General features: G+C 36.9%; 1 protein-coding gene across 1 annotated transcript in view; it reads left to right on the plus strand.

Annotated features, from left to right (window-relative positions):
* Positions 1 to 21,984, plus strand: part of fmn1 (formin 1) — a 130,487-nt gene that overhangs the window by 34,061 nt on the left and 74,442 nt on the right. Inside the window, exons 4-7 of the mRNA XM_007888381.2 lie at positions 89 to 150; positions 10,450 to 11,168; positions 13,292 to 13,442; positions 20,496 to 20,583. Coding sequence (XP_007886572.2) covers positions 89 to 150; positions 10,450 to 11,168; positions 13,292 to 13,442; positions 20,496 to 20,583 — 1,020 coding nt within the window. The remainder of the gene's footprint in view (positions 1 to 88; positions 151 to 10,449; positions 11,169 to 13,291; positions 13,443 to 20,495; positions 20,584 to 21,984) is intronic.

The following is a 21,984-nucleotide window of genomic DNA, read 5'->3' on the forward strand; positions in this document are numbered from 1 at the left end:
GATACCTTCTCTATTTCATTCAGTGCGCTCTGTTCAGCATTCACTTAACAAAAGTCAAACTAATGTATGTTTCCTTAAATTAATACAGAATATCAAGCTGCCATTTTACAATTAAAAAGGGAGCACAAGGAAGCTACAGAAAACTTACAGGTAAGACATTCATACATCTGCAAACGAGACAACATGTAATTTAAGGTATTCTGTCATTTTAAAATCAATTTAGCTATGTCAAGATATTAAAGATACAACTTAGTTCTTTAGTCCTTAAAACAACTTTCTTTCAACTGTTGATCTATGTGTTAATTCTTTGATAAATTAAAAAAGAGTTACTGACTATTTTAGAATAAGTTGTTTCAAACCAAATTCGGTTCACAAAGCATTGCAAAAAGGCAGATGTATATAAAGCATGACTGAATGGCTGTAGCATGAGAAGATTGATTACTTGTCTACCAAACTTCATCATGAGTTAGAAACTCTTGTGGAAGATTAGAAATGTATTCATATGGAACATTCTGCCACATCGAAAGGTGAATATATTTTGGCATACAGATCTGGCACCAGAAAGGATTATGAACACAAAGAGTTGTGAGTTAGCAGGAGAATAATGAGCAGGAGTTTTGTGAAATGATCAAGTTGTAGCTGGCATTGTCAGATAATATAGTTCTACGGGAGGTAAAGGAGCATAAGGTGGACACAAAATACAAAATCACTCCACTTTACAGTAAATACTGTGAAGCACTTTGAGATGTCTCGACGATGTGACAACACATTATATCAAATTTAAGGATTATTATTGTATGATTATTATCTACTTTATACAGAGGGTGATGAATAAATGGAACTTACAGCACAGGAAAATATGGGAGGGAATCTGTGTTGACAAATTCAAGAGAAACTTGAGTAAAAGTTTTTGGCAAAAGTAGGAATTGAAAAATATATGGTTTCAGACTCGATGAATTTGGGCCACACAAACCTATATAGTAATTGCTGCTGCGCTTGGTGGAAAAGCCCTCATTTGCGCTTGAGCGCAAGTACTTGTAAGGCCAACGTGGGGCTGAGCGAAGGTTAAGTGTAAGACAGTAGATACCTGGGCAACAGGTGCTGGGTTGACGCACTCTGTTACTAGATTTACTAGCCCTACCCACCCACCACCTCTGCATTTTCAAGCTCTGTGGGAAGCTACCCTGCGTGAGGGGCACTATATAAATGCAAGTTGTTGTTGTGTGTGTTTTTTTAAAAAGGGGGAGCCATTTTCACATGGGCATATGGACAACAGAGGCACTAGTGATACTTCCCGATTACCTCCCAAATAGCCAGCCCGCCCCTGATAGTCATTGTCACCACAATTTTCAAGGGACTCCTCATTGATACTGAGCTGGTCAGCTCAGCCATTTTCCACCTCAATTTTGAACTCAACTGGACCGTTTGAAATTTATAGGGGTCAAGTGGTTCAATAGCTGCTTCAGAAGCGTGAAAAGATCATTGATGCAGGTGGTTCATGATTGGCTGTTACTTTTTCATTGCCGCTTATAAATTTGCATTTTTTTACAGTCCGAACTTAGGAATGCCGCTCACTTGGGCAATTTCATTAGGAGGTCCTTTAAAGGTTCAAAAAGCATGTTTTGCACTTTTGTTTTAATGATCTGAAGAATGTCAGACCTGGGATCTTTATGACAAAGACCCAATTCTAAAGGGAAATCACTGATGTGTATAAAATCACAAACAGAACTTTTCTGTCATAACGCTCTCATGATAAACTAAAGAACTATAAACAACTTATTTTGGTACATAATTAAAGGATTTTTGAAGTAATATAAAACGTTGTGTTGGCTTAACTCCACCATTTAGTGGACTAGAATATGCTGTATTAGTGGGATTATGTGAAGGGGAATTTATAGCTGTGCAATTTCATGATGATTCGCTTTCTGAGAAGTATCTGTGCACTTCAGACAACTGTCAAAATGTTTAGCTTGAAATGATAGAATATCATCATCTTAAAAAATGATGAGTATTTGCATAGCTAGTAAAATAAGTTGTTTCCCTTAATATGAAACAGAATAGATTCTGCAACGCTGGTTCAGTTTATATGTTTTACAGCAATGACTTTTAATAAATCAAATTAAATTGAGATGAAAATCTGACGTAACTGAGTGTAGCACGAAAGCTGATATTTAATCAGCATTTGGAACTTTTCCTTGGAAAGATTTAGACCGTGAAAGGAAAGTTATTTGCATTCTTAAATGATGATGGTTTGAATTGTGAGAGCATTTAAGTTCACTGTAAAAAAAAACTAACTCTGTCTACCTTTTTCATCCTAATGTATTTATTTCCCTGATTTATTATGTACATGTATCTGGCATATCTTCCAATGACTGTACAAGCAATTATATACTAACTATCACAGTATAGGTATCCTCTTTCATGAGCAGAAGAACTATTTTAACATCCTAACCATACATTATGATGATTACAGGGTGGGGGTGGAATTTACGACATGGCTTGGCCCATCTAAAATTCAGTTGATCAATGTACGGTAAACTCCTAAGAACATGACCTGGCTTAATTTGCCACTATCACTTACTATTAAGCATCTCTGCTGTGAATGTTCTGCAATAACTGCCCAAAGTTCATTCAGTCATTAACCAAGGGACATAGAACATGTGTAAAGCATCAGGTGTAAAACAATCAAGTGTTTTCTGGACAAGAAAGACAATGTTGCACAACAAGTCAAAAACTGCCAAGATTTTTGAAGCTCTTCTTCCATTGTTAACCTCCCAGTAAATATTTATGCTGCCAAGAAATTTATACAGTGGCTTCAGAGGGAAGATTGACACTGTATGTTATTTATTGCAATGCAATGTAATCATAATCTTTCCACCTTTTTTTCTTAAAATTGATCACAGTAAGTAATCACTCTGAACTTTTACAACCTACGTCATGTTAGAGCTATGCCAAATAGATGGTCATTACCCATACTTTCTGACTACTTCTGTGCACAATTCAAAGCATGAACACAGTTTGGCTTTGTTCGTAAATTTAAACAAACTATGTTGTTTCCTTTAATTGTTTGCTGCCTCTCTGACCTGAGGAGTGGGAAATTGCTCAGAATGTTCCCCCAAATTCTTCCTTAACAAGATTATCAAATGAATAGAAGTTTCTCCCAGAGTCCCAGCCAAGTAAAATTGGGCATTCATTTCATTGTTGTTCATGGAACACTGTTGTGTGCAAATTGGCCAACAACAACAAAATACAGTCAATGCACTCTACAATAATTTCAGTAAAGTGCTTTGGGACACCTTGAAGACAATGATAAGGTGTTATATCAAATGAAGGATTATTATTATTATTATGTCCATCCAAATTGGATAGATACCACACTTAAGTTCCAGTATGTGCTGCTGCTGAGTTCAGCAGGGTTGGCGCTAAGGGGTGTTAAGAACTCTGTAGATTTAGGTGACGTAAAATACAAGAATACAAATTAGAATACAGTTACAACACTGCAGTAACATGAATGAATCTGCCTTGCATTATTAAAATTCTTAATAATCTTAAAATATCATGTTCTACTGAAAGACTTTTATATTTATATTAATCACCTTGTAGGCTTCCTAACTCCCTTAGTGAGTTGGCAATTTATTTTCAATTAGTACCAATTAATGGGCATTGTACTGCAGACTTGTACCCACTAAGAACTGAGTTGAAACTTTTCAAATTCATTTAACTTAGAAGAACTCTTCCAAGCATGAAAGAGAGAGAAAACTTTTATCCCATCAATCTGGGTTTGATTGTCAGCCAACTCCCAGAGGTGAAAGGACCCTGTTCTAATCCCCCGCATGACACCATCAATCGCGCCTTTAGGCATTAGTTATGTCACATCTTACTTACTGAAATCGAATGTTTATTTAAGAGATCCTCTCACTTGTTTATATAAGAGACCAGCACAAAGGTTTTGCATAGTTGTTGAATGAAGCTTTCAAATTTAAAATATTTTTATCCCTTGTTTAAAGCTATAATGTATTACAGGATTTAGTCAAAGACCTTTTACGGCAAACAAGTAGAAAACTATGCTTCAAAGCAGTGGATCTGAGTCAGTCAACTGAGATGCCTTTTCGGCACCTTTGTGATTTAAATCCATTTATGAGGTTGGGTTGTCAAAACAGTTTGACTAATGTCAGACAGCTCCAGTTGGCCTTCTGAGGTTAAGTTTGATCCTGAAGTTTACAAGTTTGTATTGGTACCGCAACTTGCTTGATGTCACCAGACATCAACCCAGAGAGCAAGAACATGCCCATAATAGACAAGTATTTAGGCAATACTGAAGCAAATGTTATGCAGTATGTTACTTACAGAAGAAAAAACATGCGTTTATCAGATGTTATTGATCCAAATAAGATTAGCGCAACCAAACATAGAGTGCTTTCAAAAATATAAAATAAATGAACAAAATGTTATTGTTAGAGCTTTTGAATCCATCTTTTTATCTCAGATAATGACACATGAACAAAACAGCACTGTATGATTGGACATTACTAATGCAGAATTAACAATTTATTGCTCTGAGGTCATTATCTTTACCACCTTATTCCTGTTTTAAAGAGCCTCATTCACTCCTATAAAGTTGGCCAAGCTTTTTCCTGTTGTTTTTCCTGAAGAAACCTATAATGTGTTGAAGCTATTTCCCCACTGTGATGCAGTCATTCTGGTTTGAAAAAGCATTGATGTATTACTTAGTCTGAAAGGGTAGCTTGTTTCAAATGACATTCTGCAACAGAGTCATGACAAAGTGGTGCAATACATTATACTGTAATTTTATACACAGAGCCAAAATGTTTACATTCTCAAAGCCTTACTCACTCATCACGATGGCAACTTTTCCGGATTCTATCCTTCCTCAAAATGACAGTCCACATTTAATTAAAAATGTAGCCATGTGATTGAATTGTGTTCCATCAAAATTCACATAATTCACACAATAACAAGTTTAATTCAAATAATGTAGATGTCTAAACCAGGCTGTTTGATCCGTGGCTCTTGATAAACTTCATTAATAGTTCTAAGGCTGTCTCTTCCTGTTATAATTACAACAGTGGAGGCGACAATTCTGAATAGCCAGGTCAACGGGTTCATGTGATCTACGTTTGCGCTGGCAGACGCATGGGAGTAGGTTGCCTGTTTGCACTGTTGGGTCGGAAATGGTGCAATGGGAGACATAAGAAGGACTGATGATTATCTTAATTATAGACAAAGACATTTAAATTACAGAAGCAACTTACAGATTGCTGACCCTTTAAAGTCAGCTCTTGTGCTGTTTGCTTTCTTCTTTATGTTTTGTGATGGAGTGATGAATGGATCGTTTAAATTCACTCCACTGTGTGTAAGTAATTCCTGGGAACTAGCAAGGAACACAGGTTAATGAGAATGTGTAGATTAATTCAGCGGTATAGGATCCCCAAATAAGGCTATTTAACCATGCTGTAGGGAATTGAAAGAGCACAAATAAACTTTGAATCTTTGAAGACTTTAAATACCAGAGTTGCGGTCTTAGTTTCATTATTGACTCCATTAGAAGCAGCTGGGCACTCTTCCAGTAGTCAGATCAGCCCCATGGTTGAAATATGGTTTAGACTTGAACTGGTACTTTTCTTTTCTGCTATTTTACATTTTTTTGGTAAAATTCAATTTGCACTTTAGTTTCAGTCTCCTTTTTTGTATCCCTTCCCTCAGCTATCTCATTTCTTTTCATTGTCAACTGCATATTTCTGAATCATTTGTAAACGGGGAGGTAAATATTAATACTGTAATTTCAATAAATATCTGACTGATTATCTTAATGTACTACTGAGTGATTTCAGGTGCTGTGTATCGGGATTTACATTGTAGGAGCTGGGTGATGTATATGCATTGACTATCAAGTGACTGCCTTAAAAATCACAATGCTACATTTGGTCCAGTAGGTACTTAAGAATACAATAGTTTGACATGTGTGTTAATGTGCTATCTCAGTAACAAGAATCCAGATCTGTTTAAAAATGGAAGTGTTCTTAAAAGGGACAAGTTTCCCTTACCATATCTTGCCATAAGCTGGACACCAAATGCTTCAATACGGAACGTTTTCGGTTCTTGCTCTTCAACTCAAGTAAACTCTACAAGGTCCACACCACTGCCTCTCTCCCATCAATCAAATACAGTGCACTACAGATTAGCTGGACGAAGGCACCATTTCCCACTCGCAATTTATTCAGTTTGCGAAACCTGATGTGCTCTAAAACCTGTTTGGTTCCTTCCACTCTATGTTTGTGGTTCAGTATTTCTGACCATTTAGTAAAGGTATCATGTGGTCAAATCTGCATGGAAACAGGCCACTCAGCCCATCTAGTCCATGCCTGGTGTGTATACTCCAGATAAGCTAACTCACCATTCTAGCATAAACTTGTGTTACGTTTCATAGCAGTCATCAGAAACATATTGTCACATTTCATGAATTCTCAGTTTGATCGTCTAAAATTGCTTGATCATAACGTAGATCCTTCTTAAGACAATGCAATGAAAGAACTGCTTGATTTTAATACAAATCCTTATTGGAAAACATCTTAGAATTGTTCTAAAACTGGCACCAAGTTTGTCTGCCGCTTATTATCTGGCATTTCTGTGGCTGAGGCAGATCAAAGGAGTCATCAGCTATGAGACTATAAGGATGCTTTGATCGTGCCAGAAAGGTCATTTGTAAAAAGACTTCTCTGGTAAGCCAAAAAGGTGAGATTTTCCTAAGTATTGTGAAGAATTCAAGGATTAGCTTCAAAGCTTTTTGTGTACGAGAAAGTAAAATATCGAGTCACTCCTGTCCAAAATGGTATCCTGTAAAGAAAGGGATCAAAGCAAAGTGAAGCAAGATTTCAACGAGAGGAAACTAATGTGAGATCAAGACGAAAGTAAGCAAACGTGGCCTGGTAGGAAGGTTAAACATTTCTACCAATATGTTACAAATGAAGTAAATTCCATTTTAGTTGTTACAAATATGAACTGGCATTTTGATGTTTGTGATGGGATGTGAGTGAAGTGTATTGATATGTTGAGAGCGAGATCTCTTTGTAAGTAATATTCAACTTTTAATTGCAAACAGAGCACTTTAGCTGTGAAAGCATGCAGATGACAAGACGATGAGGTGTTACTAATACAACGATTTCTATTGACTTTATGGAATCTCAGAATAGCAGTACTTTTCTCAGTTTTCTTTTTCATTTAAAATCTTAAAGTGAAATTATTTTACAAAAGCATTCATAAATTTGGGTCAAGTGTAACTCATTTTGCAATCTCTTGCATACAAGTTTTTCAGGCATTCTGTCCCCAAAAGGCTAGATCTCAAGCCAGGAGTCTCTGCCTTGACCCCTTCCTCCCTAACTACAAAATTTGCCTTAGAGCTTATCTTTTTGACTGTGCTTTCAGCCACCTAATGTCTCGCCTCTCCCCACTCTAGTTCTCGATCAGCTGTGTGGAGCCAGAAGTCCTCCCAAAGTGAAAGGCATAAACTTAAATTGTTTATTGTTATCTGAATCATTCTCTATGGAACAGGTGGTGAAAATAACTGTGTCTATCTTAGTTATAACTTCTTTCAGCAATAGTGATGGAGCAATTTTAGATTCAAAACAAGTTGATAAAATTCTTCAGGTAAGACTTTATGGATCTAATATTCACTAACTAATCTTAAAGCACTCTACTAGAGAAAATAGTAAAGTTGGTATTTTGGAATGACAAGATTGTGTGCTGAAGGACCTTCTTCGTTTGAATCTGAGAAAAGGATTTTTCTTGTTTTAATCCTTTGCCAGGCTACAGTTTTAAGGAATAGTTAGAATGAATGAGTTTTAACCATGTTACTCATACCGTGTTTTAGTCAATTTTAAACTTGATTCCTGAAATATCAAATAGAGAAGTTAGTGTTAGCAAGGAAAATAAATCAAACTTTCTTAAATTGTGAAAAAAATGGTATTCCAGCAATAAAACATTCAAGTAGATTATTAGCTTTAATTTGGCCAACGACACTTATTCAAATTGTTGTCAAAAGGTAGAACTTTTTTCTTATTGAAGTAAAATAGATACTTTGGGAGCTAATGGTGTCCAGATGTAAACTGTTTCTTCTAATGCCAGCACAATATCATTAAACAGCATCTCTGCTTGATATTGCACAGATGCCATTCGTAATAAACCATGCCATTTAACAAATGAAAATCTCCATTCTAGTGAGTATGAATGTTTCTCTTAATTAAAGTTAATATCGTTTGATTGGGAAGAAATTACTTAAACATGTTTGACACAGAGAATCTTATTTTTGAATGTTATAATTCTCTTTTCAGTTATATCAAACAGAGGAAGACATGCAACCTTTATTTTTTCATCCCAAATAAAATCAGTTTTATTTGATGTATCTCAGCAAGGGGCAGATTTTACGCATTATTTAATTACCTCAGAAATCTGAAGAACTCCTGTTTTGTTTTTGCTGGCCTAATATCCTTATTGTGCAAAATCCATCCAGTTAATTTCCTTTTACCTGCATCAATGCAAATTCGACTTGTCTGATCTGAATTGGACTAATGGGGAAAATCATTTGCTGCATTATCTAACAACAAGTTATCATTGACTTCTTCTACTGCAAGTCATGTAGATTTCATCTTTAGAAATTATGGTTCCCTTCTTGTTGAACAGCTTCTAAAATGAATTTTTCCACAAACGAGAATGAAAGTGCAGATCATCTAAGGGGAACTGATTCAAAGGATTTAATTATGAAGGTCATGTTTAAAAGTTACTGCCTCAATCAGGCTAGTTGATGCATGGATCCCTGGGCACCTCATGCTATTCCGATAATTTAAGGAGGAAAACGGTTGCCTGATATTATTATATGGCCTTGAATTCTGTGCAGTTTATCTTTTAATATGACACAACCATAACCACCCTCCCTCCCCACCTTCCTCCTTCCCCACAGATTTGTCCAACAGAGCTGGTACATTCCGAGTGCTAATTTTGGCCATTAGTTTGGGGAAAATGTTATGCAAGTTCTACATATTTATGCTGCATATGCATAGAAATGTTTCTTTGTTTGAAGTGGATTGTGCACTCTCTCCCCACTCCCCACCCTGCCTAAATAAATCTGGAGTGTATTAGACACAGATTCATGAGAGCCAAAATTTGGGATCCCCATAGTGTGCATTGGGTAACTGTTAAGAGTTTAATCAGTTAAAAACGCATTGCTTACCATCTGGGAAGCTTGCCACTGCTTGTCCAACTAGGACTAAGGCTTGGGACTGCAAAGTTAACAGGAGCCGAGTTGGAAAAGTCCCTGCACCAATGATCAGTCTGCCCTGCAAATCGCTCCGATGAGCCAGGCTGGCTTGTCTATCATCAGCAATGTCCTGGGAATACTGTGGACCCACCTGGCTCCAAGAACCAGTCTACAGAGATCCCCACAGAGAGTCAACTTGATTTCAACATTCAATTGCCAAACATACTATCTTGAAGCCGTCTCAGGCCCAAGCAGACCCTTGCTTAGTTTTCCTTCTCTCCCACAATAGTACATTTATGAATGAAAACTTCAACTATAATTGTAACTACAAAAAAAAGCTGTAAGTGTAATGCTTTAAAACTGCAGAATAATATTTTCTACGTTTTCAATTTGTGTGATGTAAATTTGAGGTAATTTAATTTAATTAAATTTAATTTAAATTAAGCATTTGAGGTATTGCACAAACAGAAAAAAGTTCTGACCCCTGTTTAGCTTGTTTTTATTTCCACTCCTGTTTTGGTTATTTCAGGACATGTCCATTTACTTGGGGTCAAACAAATAAACTGGCCACCGTCTCCTTACCTCTGCCAATTCAGTTCTGTGCTCAGACATCAGATGGTGGGGGAAGAGTGCCCCCAGATGACTAGATTAATGTCCCTATCTCTGGGGTCAATGTGCAAGCTTGGATTGCTACACATAGAATTACATGGAACATTAAACCACAGAAACAGGCCATTCGGCCCAACTAGTCCATGGTATTGTTTATATTCCACATGAGCCTCCATCCTTCCTAATCCACTCTCCTGCACCCCTCTATTCCCTATGCTGTTTTAAGTTGGAAACGTGTGAGAAGAAACATGACTGCAAACCTGCATCCTACTATACAATGGCACAGTGTGTTAATTCACCACTGTGCTAAAACAATAGACTTGTCTTCTGCTACATGACCAAAACTTAAATTATTGGTTGCTCACAATGAAAAAATTATTCACCATGAAGATTTCTGTTTTCTTATTTCAAATTAATCTTCGCACCAATAAAATATTTTAAATCCAGAAAATAGAGCGTGAGAAGTTTTACTCTGAGTTTGAATTGACTGATTCAAAGCGATATAGAATGTGAAGTATATGTCAACATGTTAAGTTAATGATATTAATTTATATCCTGTTCCCCAACAGAAAGAGTTTGAGTTGAAACTTTTCAATGTGCGTGGGGAGCATGCTGAAGTGATAGCTAAGCTTGAACAAAATGTTGAACAGAAGAATAAAGATGGGAGGACTGAAAGGAGAGATGTTGGAATTTCCACACAAGATGAATATGCACCAAAATCATTTCGTAATGTCTGTGCACAGACTGATCGGGAAAACTTCATACAATCAAACCAAGAGGATGGTGTTTCCCGAAACAATCAGTCTGTGCCAGGAAAGCTGAACCTTGAATCCTTAAGCTTCACCAGTCAGTCAGATCAATCTCCACAAGGATCAGCATCTGTACCGCCTCCACCTCCCCCTCCACCACCCCCTGCCCCACCCCTTCCAGGCTGTGGACCTCCCCCTGCCCCACCCCTTCCAGGCTGTGGACCTCCCCCACCCCCTCCTCCACCCCCTCCCCCTCCTCCACCCCTTCCAGGCTGTGGACCTCCCCCACCCCCTCCCCCACCCCCTCCCCCACCCCTACCCGGCTGTGGACCTCCCCCTCCCCCACCCCTTCCAGGCTCTGGACCTCCCCCTCCCCCACCCATTCCAGGCTCTGGACCTCCCCCTCCTCCACCACCCTTGGGCAATTTCTCAGCTCTCTCCAGCCACAGTTTGGCCACAGCACCACGGAAGGCACCAATAGAACCAAATTGCCCTATGAAACCTTTGTACTGGTCAAGAATTCAGATCAACAATGTCAGGTACTGAACTGAAAAGCTAAGCTTACTTAAACACGTCTAGTACAATGGGATACTCTAATCATCTTCCTTTCATATTATACTGCTTACAGATTGTTTACAGCACAGTATGTCTCTCATTCTGTTAAGCACAGCAATGTCCCACAAACAGCCATGAAGTCAATGACCAATTTTGGGGGGAGGGGATTCTTGGTCAGAATCCTAGGAGAATCTCACTTCTCTTTTCAATTAGTGCCATGGGATCTTTTAACAGCTACCTAAACAGGCACACAGGACCTTGGTTTAATGCGTTATCCAAAGGACAGCATCTCTAACAATGCAGAACTCCCCAGGACTGCATTGGAATATCAACCTACAAACTCTCAACAGGGGGTGGTTTTGAACTCACAACCTTCTCACTCAGCCAGGTTGACAGATAGCATTAGTATAAATTAGAGCTGGGTGAAGCTAGAACTAATGTGAATCACCCTTATTTCTGCTCCTGAGTCCAATTGGAGAAAGGGAATTTTCGGAGCAGTTCAATTGACCCAAGCACAGAGAATGTGAATGAAAGTGAGCTCTGCTACCCGATGGTCCTCTGATGGTTCTCAGTCTCCCAGCTAACTCTTTAATCACTTTAAAAAGCTTAGATCTGAACTTCAAAATTCAATGTTAGTTTCTGTTTAAAGGCTCTGATGAGGAGTGGGCAGTATAAATTGGGCTTCCCACTCCAAATCATTCTACTGCAGTATAAAAGCAGCATCAAATATCCTCCGTGGGGGTCCCTTCCATTTATGAGGGATAATCAGTTTCACTGTGGATGGAATTGTTATAGCTTTTTTTCCCTTTTTTTTCCGACTAACTATATAGTGGCAATAAATCAAACAGCATTGGTTAAGTGGGTCTCATTTGTTCTGCTTTTACATTAGTCCTTTTTTGTTGTACAGTAAAAGTTTACTTCTTGTCAAAACAGTGTTAATTTTATTAAATCCAGGCTATCTCTAAATGCCCAAGCTATCAACTATCATTAAATGTTTGAATGATTGTGCCAAAAAGACCTGGAAAAGCTTCGCTTTCATAGCATTTAGCAGAACACAAATAATTGTGCACTGTTAGTTGTCGTCTGCAAATTTAAAATATTATAGTAATGTAAGCAATGTTTTATAGCATTTTAACCAACCTGTAAATGCGAAGGAATCTTGGAAGTAGCTTGGGTGCCACTTCCCTGGCTACCACTTAAGCCTTCTGGAAGTAATCACATTTTCCTTTGTGTAATGGATGACAATGGTATTTTGAAACTGGAACCATAATAACTCCAGCCCGTCTCTTGCTCTTCTCAGTTTCTCACCTCCAAAGTCCTGTTTATTTTCTGCATTTAACCCATTGCCTTTTATTATTCTCTGGCCCTTTACATCAAATTGGTCTTCTGCCTGCCAGTTTGTAAATTATAAGTCTTATCTTATGAATGACCTCTTTTCAAAAAAATATTTAAAGTAATTTTGTCAGTGCATGCTGACGTACATTATTTCTATCTGCTGCTCCCATGGTTTCAGTGGTGCTTAGAACAAGGACTTGGGAACAACAATGGTTACCTGGCGTTTAACTTCAGATTCTTTGGCACTGATATAAGATTTATTGCATTGCTGTATTAGCAGCCAACACATTAGGCCTCAGTTGTCTTCATACCACTTAATGGCAATGTGTAAAACTTCTTAAATAAAGAAATAACTGGAGATTAGTCTCTCCCAAAGGGCCTAGAAAACTCAATGCATTAAAGTCTAATGAGTCAGAACTATTCCTAAAGCAGCCACATTATCCTGAGTTACCCTCTCCTTCTGCAACTAACACAACATTTTACACTGAATTTGAAGCTCAATAGTCTCGTCCAGTGCGGTCCAACCTTTAGGTTAAGGTGTGTATCATTTAATAAGATAAGTCACAGAGGTTCTTTAGTAAATATATAAGATGTTTTGTTTCAAAACAAAATTTTGTTAAAACGGTTTGCAATACCAGTCATAATTTTTCCTACTATATTATAAGTGACTTTGTTTACAAAATCGTAATGTAAAATCCATAAGAGTACCCTTCAAGCCAGTTGCTTTTCTCATACCTGGAATTTGATGATCACTCATTTTGCTCTATTCTAGGGATCCTAAAAAAACAACTGTTTGGGAAACCCTGGAAGAACCTCGTATCCAGGATCCTGGAGAATTTGAGGAACTCTTCTCTAAGGCGACCATGAAAGAGAAGAAAAAACCCTTGTCAGACACTTACCAAAAGACAACCAAAACTAGAAAGGTTAGATTTGGGAAATGTTTGCAATGCCTAAAAAAATGATGTTCCTATTGCAGTGACTTTGACAATATGTGCTTATAATGGAAAAGTCCCATTCTAAATGCTATCATCCAATTCACTACTAGGTTTAGCAGGTTAAGAATTTTTTATTTAAACATTTATTTTTGGATGAAATGTTATACCAATGGAGATATCTGTGTTGGGGAATGAAACACAAAGACTTCAGATGCTTATTGCATGAATCAAACATTCTTGGGATGGAATGTAATGAATTTGATACAGAGAAAAAAACTCCATCTCTTTCACAGGTTTTCTGAGCTAGATGGCAATTTTGTGCCAAACATGCACAATGGGACCTATGTTTTCAAGTAATAATAATAATCCATGATATAATGCCTTATTACATCTTCAAGACATCTCAAAGCGCTTCACAGAATATACTATAAAGTGAATTGACTGTAATATTTTGTGGGGGAAACATGGCAGCCAATTGCACACATCAGTGCCCCACAAACAGTTGTGGACTGAGTGACCATATTATTATTATTATTTGTTAGTTCAGTAAATATCTAAACTCATTTTTAAAAAAACATTATTATAGACCAGCTATTCAACAATAGGACATTATGGATAAATCTAGTGACTCGGGACTACTTTTAACCTTTCATATATTTAGAAAAGAACTAAATCCAATAAGGAAACAATACTCTTTATGATGATTTGACTCAATTCAGAAATGGTTACACTTCAAATCGCTGCCAAGAGAACTGTTAGAGGAAACAGGCAGACTTCATGGGTATTTCTATCTGGCATTCCGGTTTCAAAATATAATTGTTGTTAAAAATTCAAAATGTCAGACAGAACTATTTTTGATTGTTGAGGTAAGAGGAATGGTCGATCTACGTTGGATTCCTTCCAACCCCTGGGGAAAGCAGAAAGGTCAAAACTGTCCAAATGTCAGTAAATTCTCTCCTTGTTTTTTCTAATATGTGGAACTTTGGAGTTTGGGTTAAATTATTGTTTGGGACTGAATTTCTGCCAATTTAAATCATCCACTTTAGGTTTCTTTGGGCTGCAAAAGTTTTCCACACAATAATCTACAATTAAGGTGGAGGGGAAATCTGTTTACTTTAGACTCAATACAGCTTTCCAAAGCTGTAGAGTTCAGACTCGATGAACCAGGCTTCAGAATGCACAAAAACTCCATAGAGTTCTTGCTCCTATGAAATATACTTTTGCTTGAAAGAGTTTGAAGAGCCAACCTTCTAGATGGGTTGATATATAAACCTCAAATTAATTATTTTCTTGATCTATCTGAAGATGAGTGTGAGAAAGTTGAATTAAGCTTTGGTGGGGTGGGTGGGTGAAGGTGGTGGATGCAATAGGTGAGGTCGGTGATTTGCTTCCTGCAGATCTGGACACTGCTTTTATTGTACCCTCATCTCTATCTGTAGCAGTGGAGTTTACAGCTGCCTTGAATTTTTCCACCACAGGGTACTTTCCAAAGAGCATAACACCACAGTCTATAGAAAAGATGATTGAAGCTTTTATGATGTCTTCTTTATGTTTCACTCATTTTTGAAAGGAAGATCAACAGAAGCAGGTCACCAAGCAGGAAAAGTTGAATCCAATGGAGGATGTCATGGAGTGAACACCAATTAAATTCTAGCACCTTTTACAAATCTGGTGGTCTACATCAATTGGAAGAAATGTTATTTCCTCACTGTAAAAAATGTTGGTTATTATACTGCTCATTGCAAAATATCCTTATTCATTGCCCAATTAATTCATGTTTCCAAATTCTTAGCTCCTAGCAATATTTGAAGAAGTTCACTGTCATAGGCTGTCTATTTGGGATCTGTTCAAGACTTGACTTTTCACACCAAACCATAAAACAATGAAGCTGAGAAACCCCATGGTATCACAAAGCTCTATAAGATGATAAGCAATTACTTGGGTAATATATCTTCAGTATTCTTATGCGGAGATTGAAGAAAGTCTGCAAAGCAACAGGCTGTATTTAAAACAAAACCTTCACAACCGTTTATTTTATTTGGTTTTACTCTTGAGAAATAATTGGTGTACGATTCAAGAGAAAAAGGCACTGTAATGGAAATGGATTCAATGAAGGCTGATCCTTTTGAGGACAGTGCTCATCGCTATTTCTATAGCAGTTTTGAACCAGAAGTGTCATATGACAATTTCTTTGGCAGCACTGCCGATCTTATCCATGGATTTGTGCTATTCTCCCACATTAGGAGGACCTATTTTGACAGCCTTGAAAGGATAGGAGGCAGATTGGGTATTAATAGATTCAAACCCAGAATTTTGGCTGTGAGCCAAGCACTCCACCATCTGAGCGATTCCACTGATACCAATGCAAACATTCCAAAAGATTAAGCATTATAATCCTACTAATAACCCTTGTATTTGGTATAGCACATTTCACTTTGGGAGGATGTCCCAAAACGCTTCACAGGATATGCTGTTAAGTGGGGTGACTGTGTATTTGTAGATGAATCCAGCAGCCAATTTTGCACACAGGAATGTCCCACAAACAACCTTGGATTAAATGACCAATTTTATCTGAGGGATTGTTGGCCAGGACACTGGGAGAAACTAATTTTTCTTTTCGAATTGTGCCATGGGAACCTTTAACATCCATCTGAACAGCACACACCTTAGTTTAACGTCTCATCTGAAACACGGCACCAACAGCAATGCACCACACCCCCAGCTTTACATTGGAGTGTCGCCTTAGACTATATTAGTTCCAAGTCCTGACTCAGAAGTTTTATAGAAAGCTGTTTTGCATTCTGGTATAGCTGCAGTGCTTCCACCAACACTCATGGAAACTCACTACAACTCCTGAACATTCTTTGCCAAAATATTTCTGAGTGGCGTTAAATATTTTAATAATCCTTGCATTTGATATAGCACCTTATCACGTCATTGAAATATCTCAAAGTGCTTCACAGGATATAAATGATATCTTCCCGTGTAAGTTTCTATGCAAAGGTAAATGCTCAACGTAAACCAAAACAAAAGTACAGAAACATTTGAATTGTGGCAGGGTATTGTAAAATAATAACTAACATCTGTGTTTTTAGCTGGTTATCCTGCACAGTAAATTTATGCTGAAAAATAAACGCCTTTCTGGATCATTGCCCACATGTTGGAGTGTTTGCGTCTGACAAAAAGGACTGACCCAGACTGGTAGTGGTGATGGTATGGGGTGGGGGTGGAAGTGAAGCTGAGGTTGTGCACCACAAATTGTAAATGCCATTCTGCACAGGAATTTCTGTGGAGATGGGAGCCCTGGCAGTGGAGTAGCACTGTGTCAACCCAAGTCTAGCAGTAGAAGTCAAAACACCACTCTGTATATGGATCACAATTGCTCAATATCACAAATCAATGCTGTATTTTATGCTTGCCATACAAATTCATATATCACGTACAATATATACATAGTTTTGTATTTTCTTTGCTATGCCATTTCTGAATGTTTGGCTTCTACAACTCCTGGATGAAATTCTTCTGTGTTGAAATTCTGAATTCTGTCAATCCTAAAGAAAGTAAAGAAAAGCTGATAAGGCAGGATCCAGGGCCAAAAACTATTTCCATCCTCCCTAAATATATAGTGGAAAAAAAACGAGAAGAGAAAGTATTCAACCACCTGGATTCAATCCCTTTTTGGAAAGAAAATTATTTAGGTTTTGTTCGTAAGATTGAACTGTAGCTTGTACAACACTATAATCATGACATAAAGCATAGTTAAAGTTTCTGGAATTAAGTTTTTTCAGTAAAGCATTCGAGGTGCAAAACTTTGTACCATATGTACCAGTAACCTCAATAGTTACTGGTCATTATCTACTCATCAAGCCTTGGCTCTTGCCAGCCTGTGTTTACTATCCTCTAGAATTAGGTAAGAGTTATGCATATTTCTCCATGTCCCTCTCCAGGGGAGACAGTGTGCACTCCATTCCAGTCAAGAGAAATATCCAACAGAGTTGCACCTCCATACATATGTGCAACTTTTTCAGGTCAGGTTACTCTTAAGCATGGTGATGGATCAGACAAAACCTCGGAAATCTTTTATAAAGCTTGATTTAAAATCATTATTTGTTTTACTGTTTTAAACATGATCTCAAAAATAAATAAAATAATGCCCATTGTGCCCTTGCACGTTTAGAGAACAAATTCAATCATCCATGGAACAGAAGTCTAGTTTTATTGCACAGGGAAGTATTCAGTGAGAGATGAGAAAGTAAAATGACAATGTACTTGTGTGAATAACTGGCCCACTGTGGCAGCCTGCTGTTGTTAGTTTAAAAACTGTCAAGAATCACTCATCTACACAACACAAAAAAATAATAGTGACGAGTTTCTTGAAATGTATCCAGAGGTCTGAACATGTATGGTTAGAAGTAAGGATAAATTGTATTAAATAGCACATTGTGAATGCCTGTTCCTGTGGCTTTGTTTTTCTGTTAACTAACGGAGAGGAGGACAGCTTGTCTTATGTACGTAGAATGTAATGTAGAATTTGAGTAGAGTAACAGCTGCCCTACGAAAATATTGTTTATTGTCATTTAACATAAAAGGAAATTAGTCAGTGTGTATTTTCCTTTTCTTATTGCATACTACAGTACTAACATTTAACTAGGTGTAATATGGCCACAAAAATCTAATCACATAAATCTTAAGTCACAAAAACGTGACTAAGGAAAGGATCAAAAGAGTTAGGGTATATAATGGAGACATTTTTAACAGCATGTGGTAAAAGTATATACACATTGATTTTAAAGCAGCTAGCAGTATTTAGCTAAATTGTTTTGCAACCCTATGGGAATCGCTAGGTTATGGAAATTATTTTGCTGTCTGGTTCTAGTACGTGTAAACCTAAAACCAAGCTCAGAAGCGAATTGGAAAAATATGTAACTTCTTCATTTATTTAAATACTTATGAAAATGGGGATGGCCAAGCAATTTGTTAAATCAGGCAACGATATTAAAGTCTATCAGTCAATCTACATGTCCTTTGGTGAAATAATTATCATATCAAAGACATGAGGTGACATTCAAGTTAATAACTTATCTGTTGTCTTTTTTTTCCTTTGAAACAGCTTAAAGTAATTATTAGCAGATGTTCTTGCTTAAGGTCTAATGTAAATGGTGCTCTTTTGAGAGGTAATTTTTAAAGGTTAGATTAGTAATGTAAAATAGAGAGGATATACATGTCACTGCATTTTCCCTTTGAATCACAGGATGAGACCTTACACTTAAAATGCTTACTTACAGGAAATACTGTGAATGAACAGAGATGTAATGTTTTTCACAGGCTCTTTGTCAGTACGGAAGTTAGGTAGAAAGGAAAGCCCATGAGAATAAAAACATTTGATTTATTAGTCTCCAATGAAAGAAAATAAATATATACATTATATATCTGGAGAAGAATTATATAAAGCAGCACACCTAAAACAGTGTCTGAATTGAATTGTTTGTCACTCATCTTAACATTTACTCTTGTAATTAGACATGTAAAGTTACATATTACATCTAACAATAGTCACAGAGGACAAAGATATCAACATGAACATGCTAACAATTGTTTATGTTTCACTCATAATCTGCACTGGTGAAAATAATGCTGAGTTAGGAATGAATGAAAGTAATGTTTACAATGTTTGTTGGAACATTTAAAATGCCTCCATTTACCAATTATTATTTTAACATGTATTTTAAGTTTCTTTATCAATTTCCTAACACACTATCACATCTATTAAACGCCTAGAGATAATAGAAGATCAATTCACATTGTACTGTAATTATTGACACTTATGCAAAAAACAAAATATCGAATTTGTTATATGAATGCACGCATTTTAAACATGCCGTGTGTAAAAGCTTGGCCTCAAACAAGCATGCCTAATAGAGATTATGGCATTTTATTCGGTTGCCCTAGAATGAGGTCAATTGGAAGGTCATTTAAAGCTGTACAAATTAAATATAGTCAAAGACTGCAATTATCCCTGTTAGAACTTACTCTCCTACCAAGTCTGGAAGTTCAATGGGGATGTGTGTCACTTTCAGAGATTACTGAATTTATCATTACTGTTCAGGCAAAATTAACGTTATTAGTGAAGGTATCATTAAATCTGGATTAAAGCTAGTGCTAAATTCATTTGGACAGAATTCCTCTTAATTTTGAACTTATGGTTTCATAACTCATATCCAGCACATTTTCCATATAGTTTGGAAATATTGCTATGATTTCAGTAAACTTTACATTAATTCAGGGATATCGTGAGTTATTTCCCTAATAGAGTTCATTCTAAACACACTTTCAAATGAAATCTTATTGCAATATAATTGGATGGTTCATGTCATGTACTCTAGTTGCATTCTGAATCTGGATTCATTTTAGATTTTCTTTTGTGATTTCAAAGCATTCGGTTGTCATCTGCAGTGGATAAGATCTCATTTGCAAAGTGGTCAAATTAATTAATTGTGTCAGCCTGGCGCAGTGGTAGAACTCTTGCTTCTGAGTCAGAAGGATGTGGGTTCAAGCCATGTTGGGATTTCGAATCATATAGTCTAAGATGGCACTCTGGATCCAGTGCTGGTGGTGGGGGTTGTTGCATAGTTGGAAGTGCTATCTTTTGGATTAGATATAAAACCGAGGACACTTCTGCCTGTTCAGATGTACTAAAAGATCTCATAGCACTATTCGAAAAGTGAAGGGGGTTTCTCCCAATGCCCTGGCCAACAAATTCTCCAAATAAAATTAGTAATTCACTTTATGACTGTTCACATTTTAATAGTTCACATTCACTTCCCATTTTACAATACCTCACAACTGATTACTTATTATTCATAGAATGTTGAGAGACGAGTACGGCAATTTAAGTATGCTATTTCAACGCACCAAAAAAAGTTCCTTGTCTTTTTTAATCTACGTATACTTGCTTGATCTACTAAAATATGCTTCAACAGTTTTCAGTTTCCTTTCGTTGAATTTTGTAATCATTTTCTTTCTGTTTTATTTCAATTACAGATTGTAAAGTTACTGGATGGGAAACGCTCCCAAAATGTAGGAATTCTTATATCAAGTCTGCATTTGGAAATGAAAGATATCCAGCAAGGTACTCGTCTTGATTAACTCTTTGAATGATTGAGCAAATAATATTCAACATACTACAAATTGCTTCCTTTCCCTGCAAGAGGATTTTTGTATGGATTTTCTAGGTGCATTGAGAATCTTTACTGAAAAATCAGGTTAAACTTTTCTTCAAATATCACCTTTCTGATTAAAACTTGCGCAAGCACTACTGTTTGCAACACTATTATTCCTGAAAGAGTGCCTTCTGGTTTTAATAGGAAAGGTATTCTCTGAGCTTCTTTTTAATTGTGAGTCAAAGTCAAACATAAATCAGTTTCCTGATTCCATTGCAGAATTTGTGCATCACACTATTCTTCAAACCGTCAGTTCATTCAATTCAGAACCCGGGTTCTGATGAGTTTGCAAGCTTTGATCTCTGGCCTCAAATTCTGTGACTGCTTGTTACTTGGGATGAACTTGTGAATTTAAGTATACAGGATTCAGATTTATTAATGCTATGTTTGTATTGTGTGGAGCAGTAGCAGTGTAGCGATGTGGAAGCAAGACATTGGATTTTATAGTGGCCACTCTGCATCAGATCAGAAAAAAATCCAACTGATTTTGTTCGAAACCTGACAATGCACTGGCCACTTTGAGTTTGTATCTGTTTTTGTTAATATTATTAAAGAACTAGTTGAGGCTAAAGATGGAACATATGTGGTTTATAAAACAAAAAACCTGCGCCACGTGCAAATTTGCTTTTAGTTTTTTTCAGTTTGCTCATGTTAAGATACCATTATGTAAGAGTCCCATCAGTAATTTGTATGTTTCCAGCAACAACAACAATTTACATTAATATAGCACCTTCACGTGAGGAGCACATCTCGAAAGACTTCACAGCCTCTGATTGGGAACCCAAGTAGGAGGGGTACAAGATGTTCCACAAACTGGTGAATGATGGATAGGTGCTTTAAAATTGTTTCAAGTTTTTTTTCCATTCATTCTATTTCGAGGGTATTATAATGTGTATGCCTTTGGTAATTTAAACAGGTTATTTCACAATATCTATGATTTTTTCTCTTGATTTTGATAATTAAATGTCTGATGTATGCATATATCCAGGCAGTATACTCCAGTGCAATTTTCTAATGTTCTATTGATGTTCTCTGTTTGTGGCATTTAATATCCTTTAAGGTTCAAGGGGTTATCTGTTTATGGAGTAAATATTCCCTGCTGACTAGGAACATTTATTTTCTAAGGGGGTTAATGGACCTATGAATCCACTTTCCAACCTTTGCAGTGATTTCAGCATCTAGTTTCTCTGGCGTTTAATGGATGATGTCCCTGGTTGCACACTAGAACAAATATTTATTAGTCATCTGGATTAAAGGAGACTCCAAAGTCCAAATTCTGAATGCTCATTCCTGCTTTTTCATTCTATGTT

Source organism: Callorhinchus milii, unplaced genomic scaffold (assembly GCF_018977255.1).
Source record: "Callorhinchus milii isolate IMCB2004 unplaced genomic scaffold, IMCB_Cmil_1.0 Scaffold9, whole genome shotgun sequence".
Classification (NCBI taxonomy): domain Eukaryota; kingdom Metazoa; phylum Chordata; class Chondrichthyes; order Chimaeriformes; family Callorhinchidae; genus Callorhinchus; species Callorhinchus milii.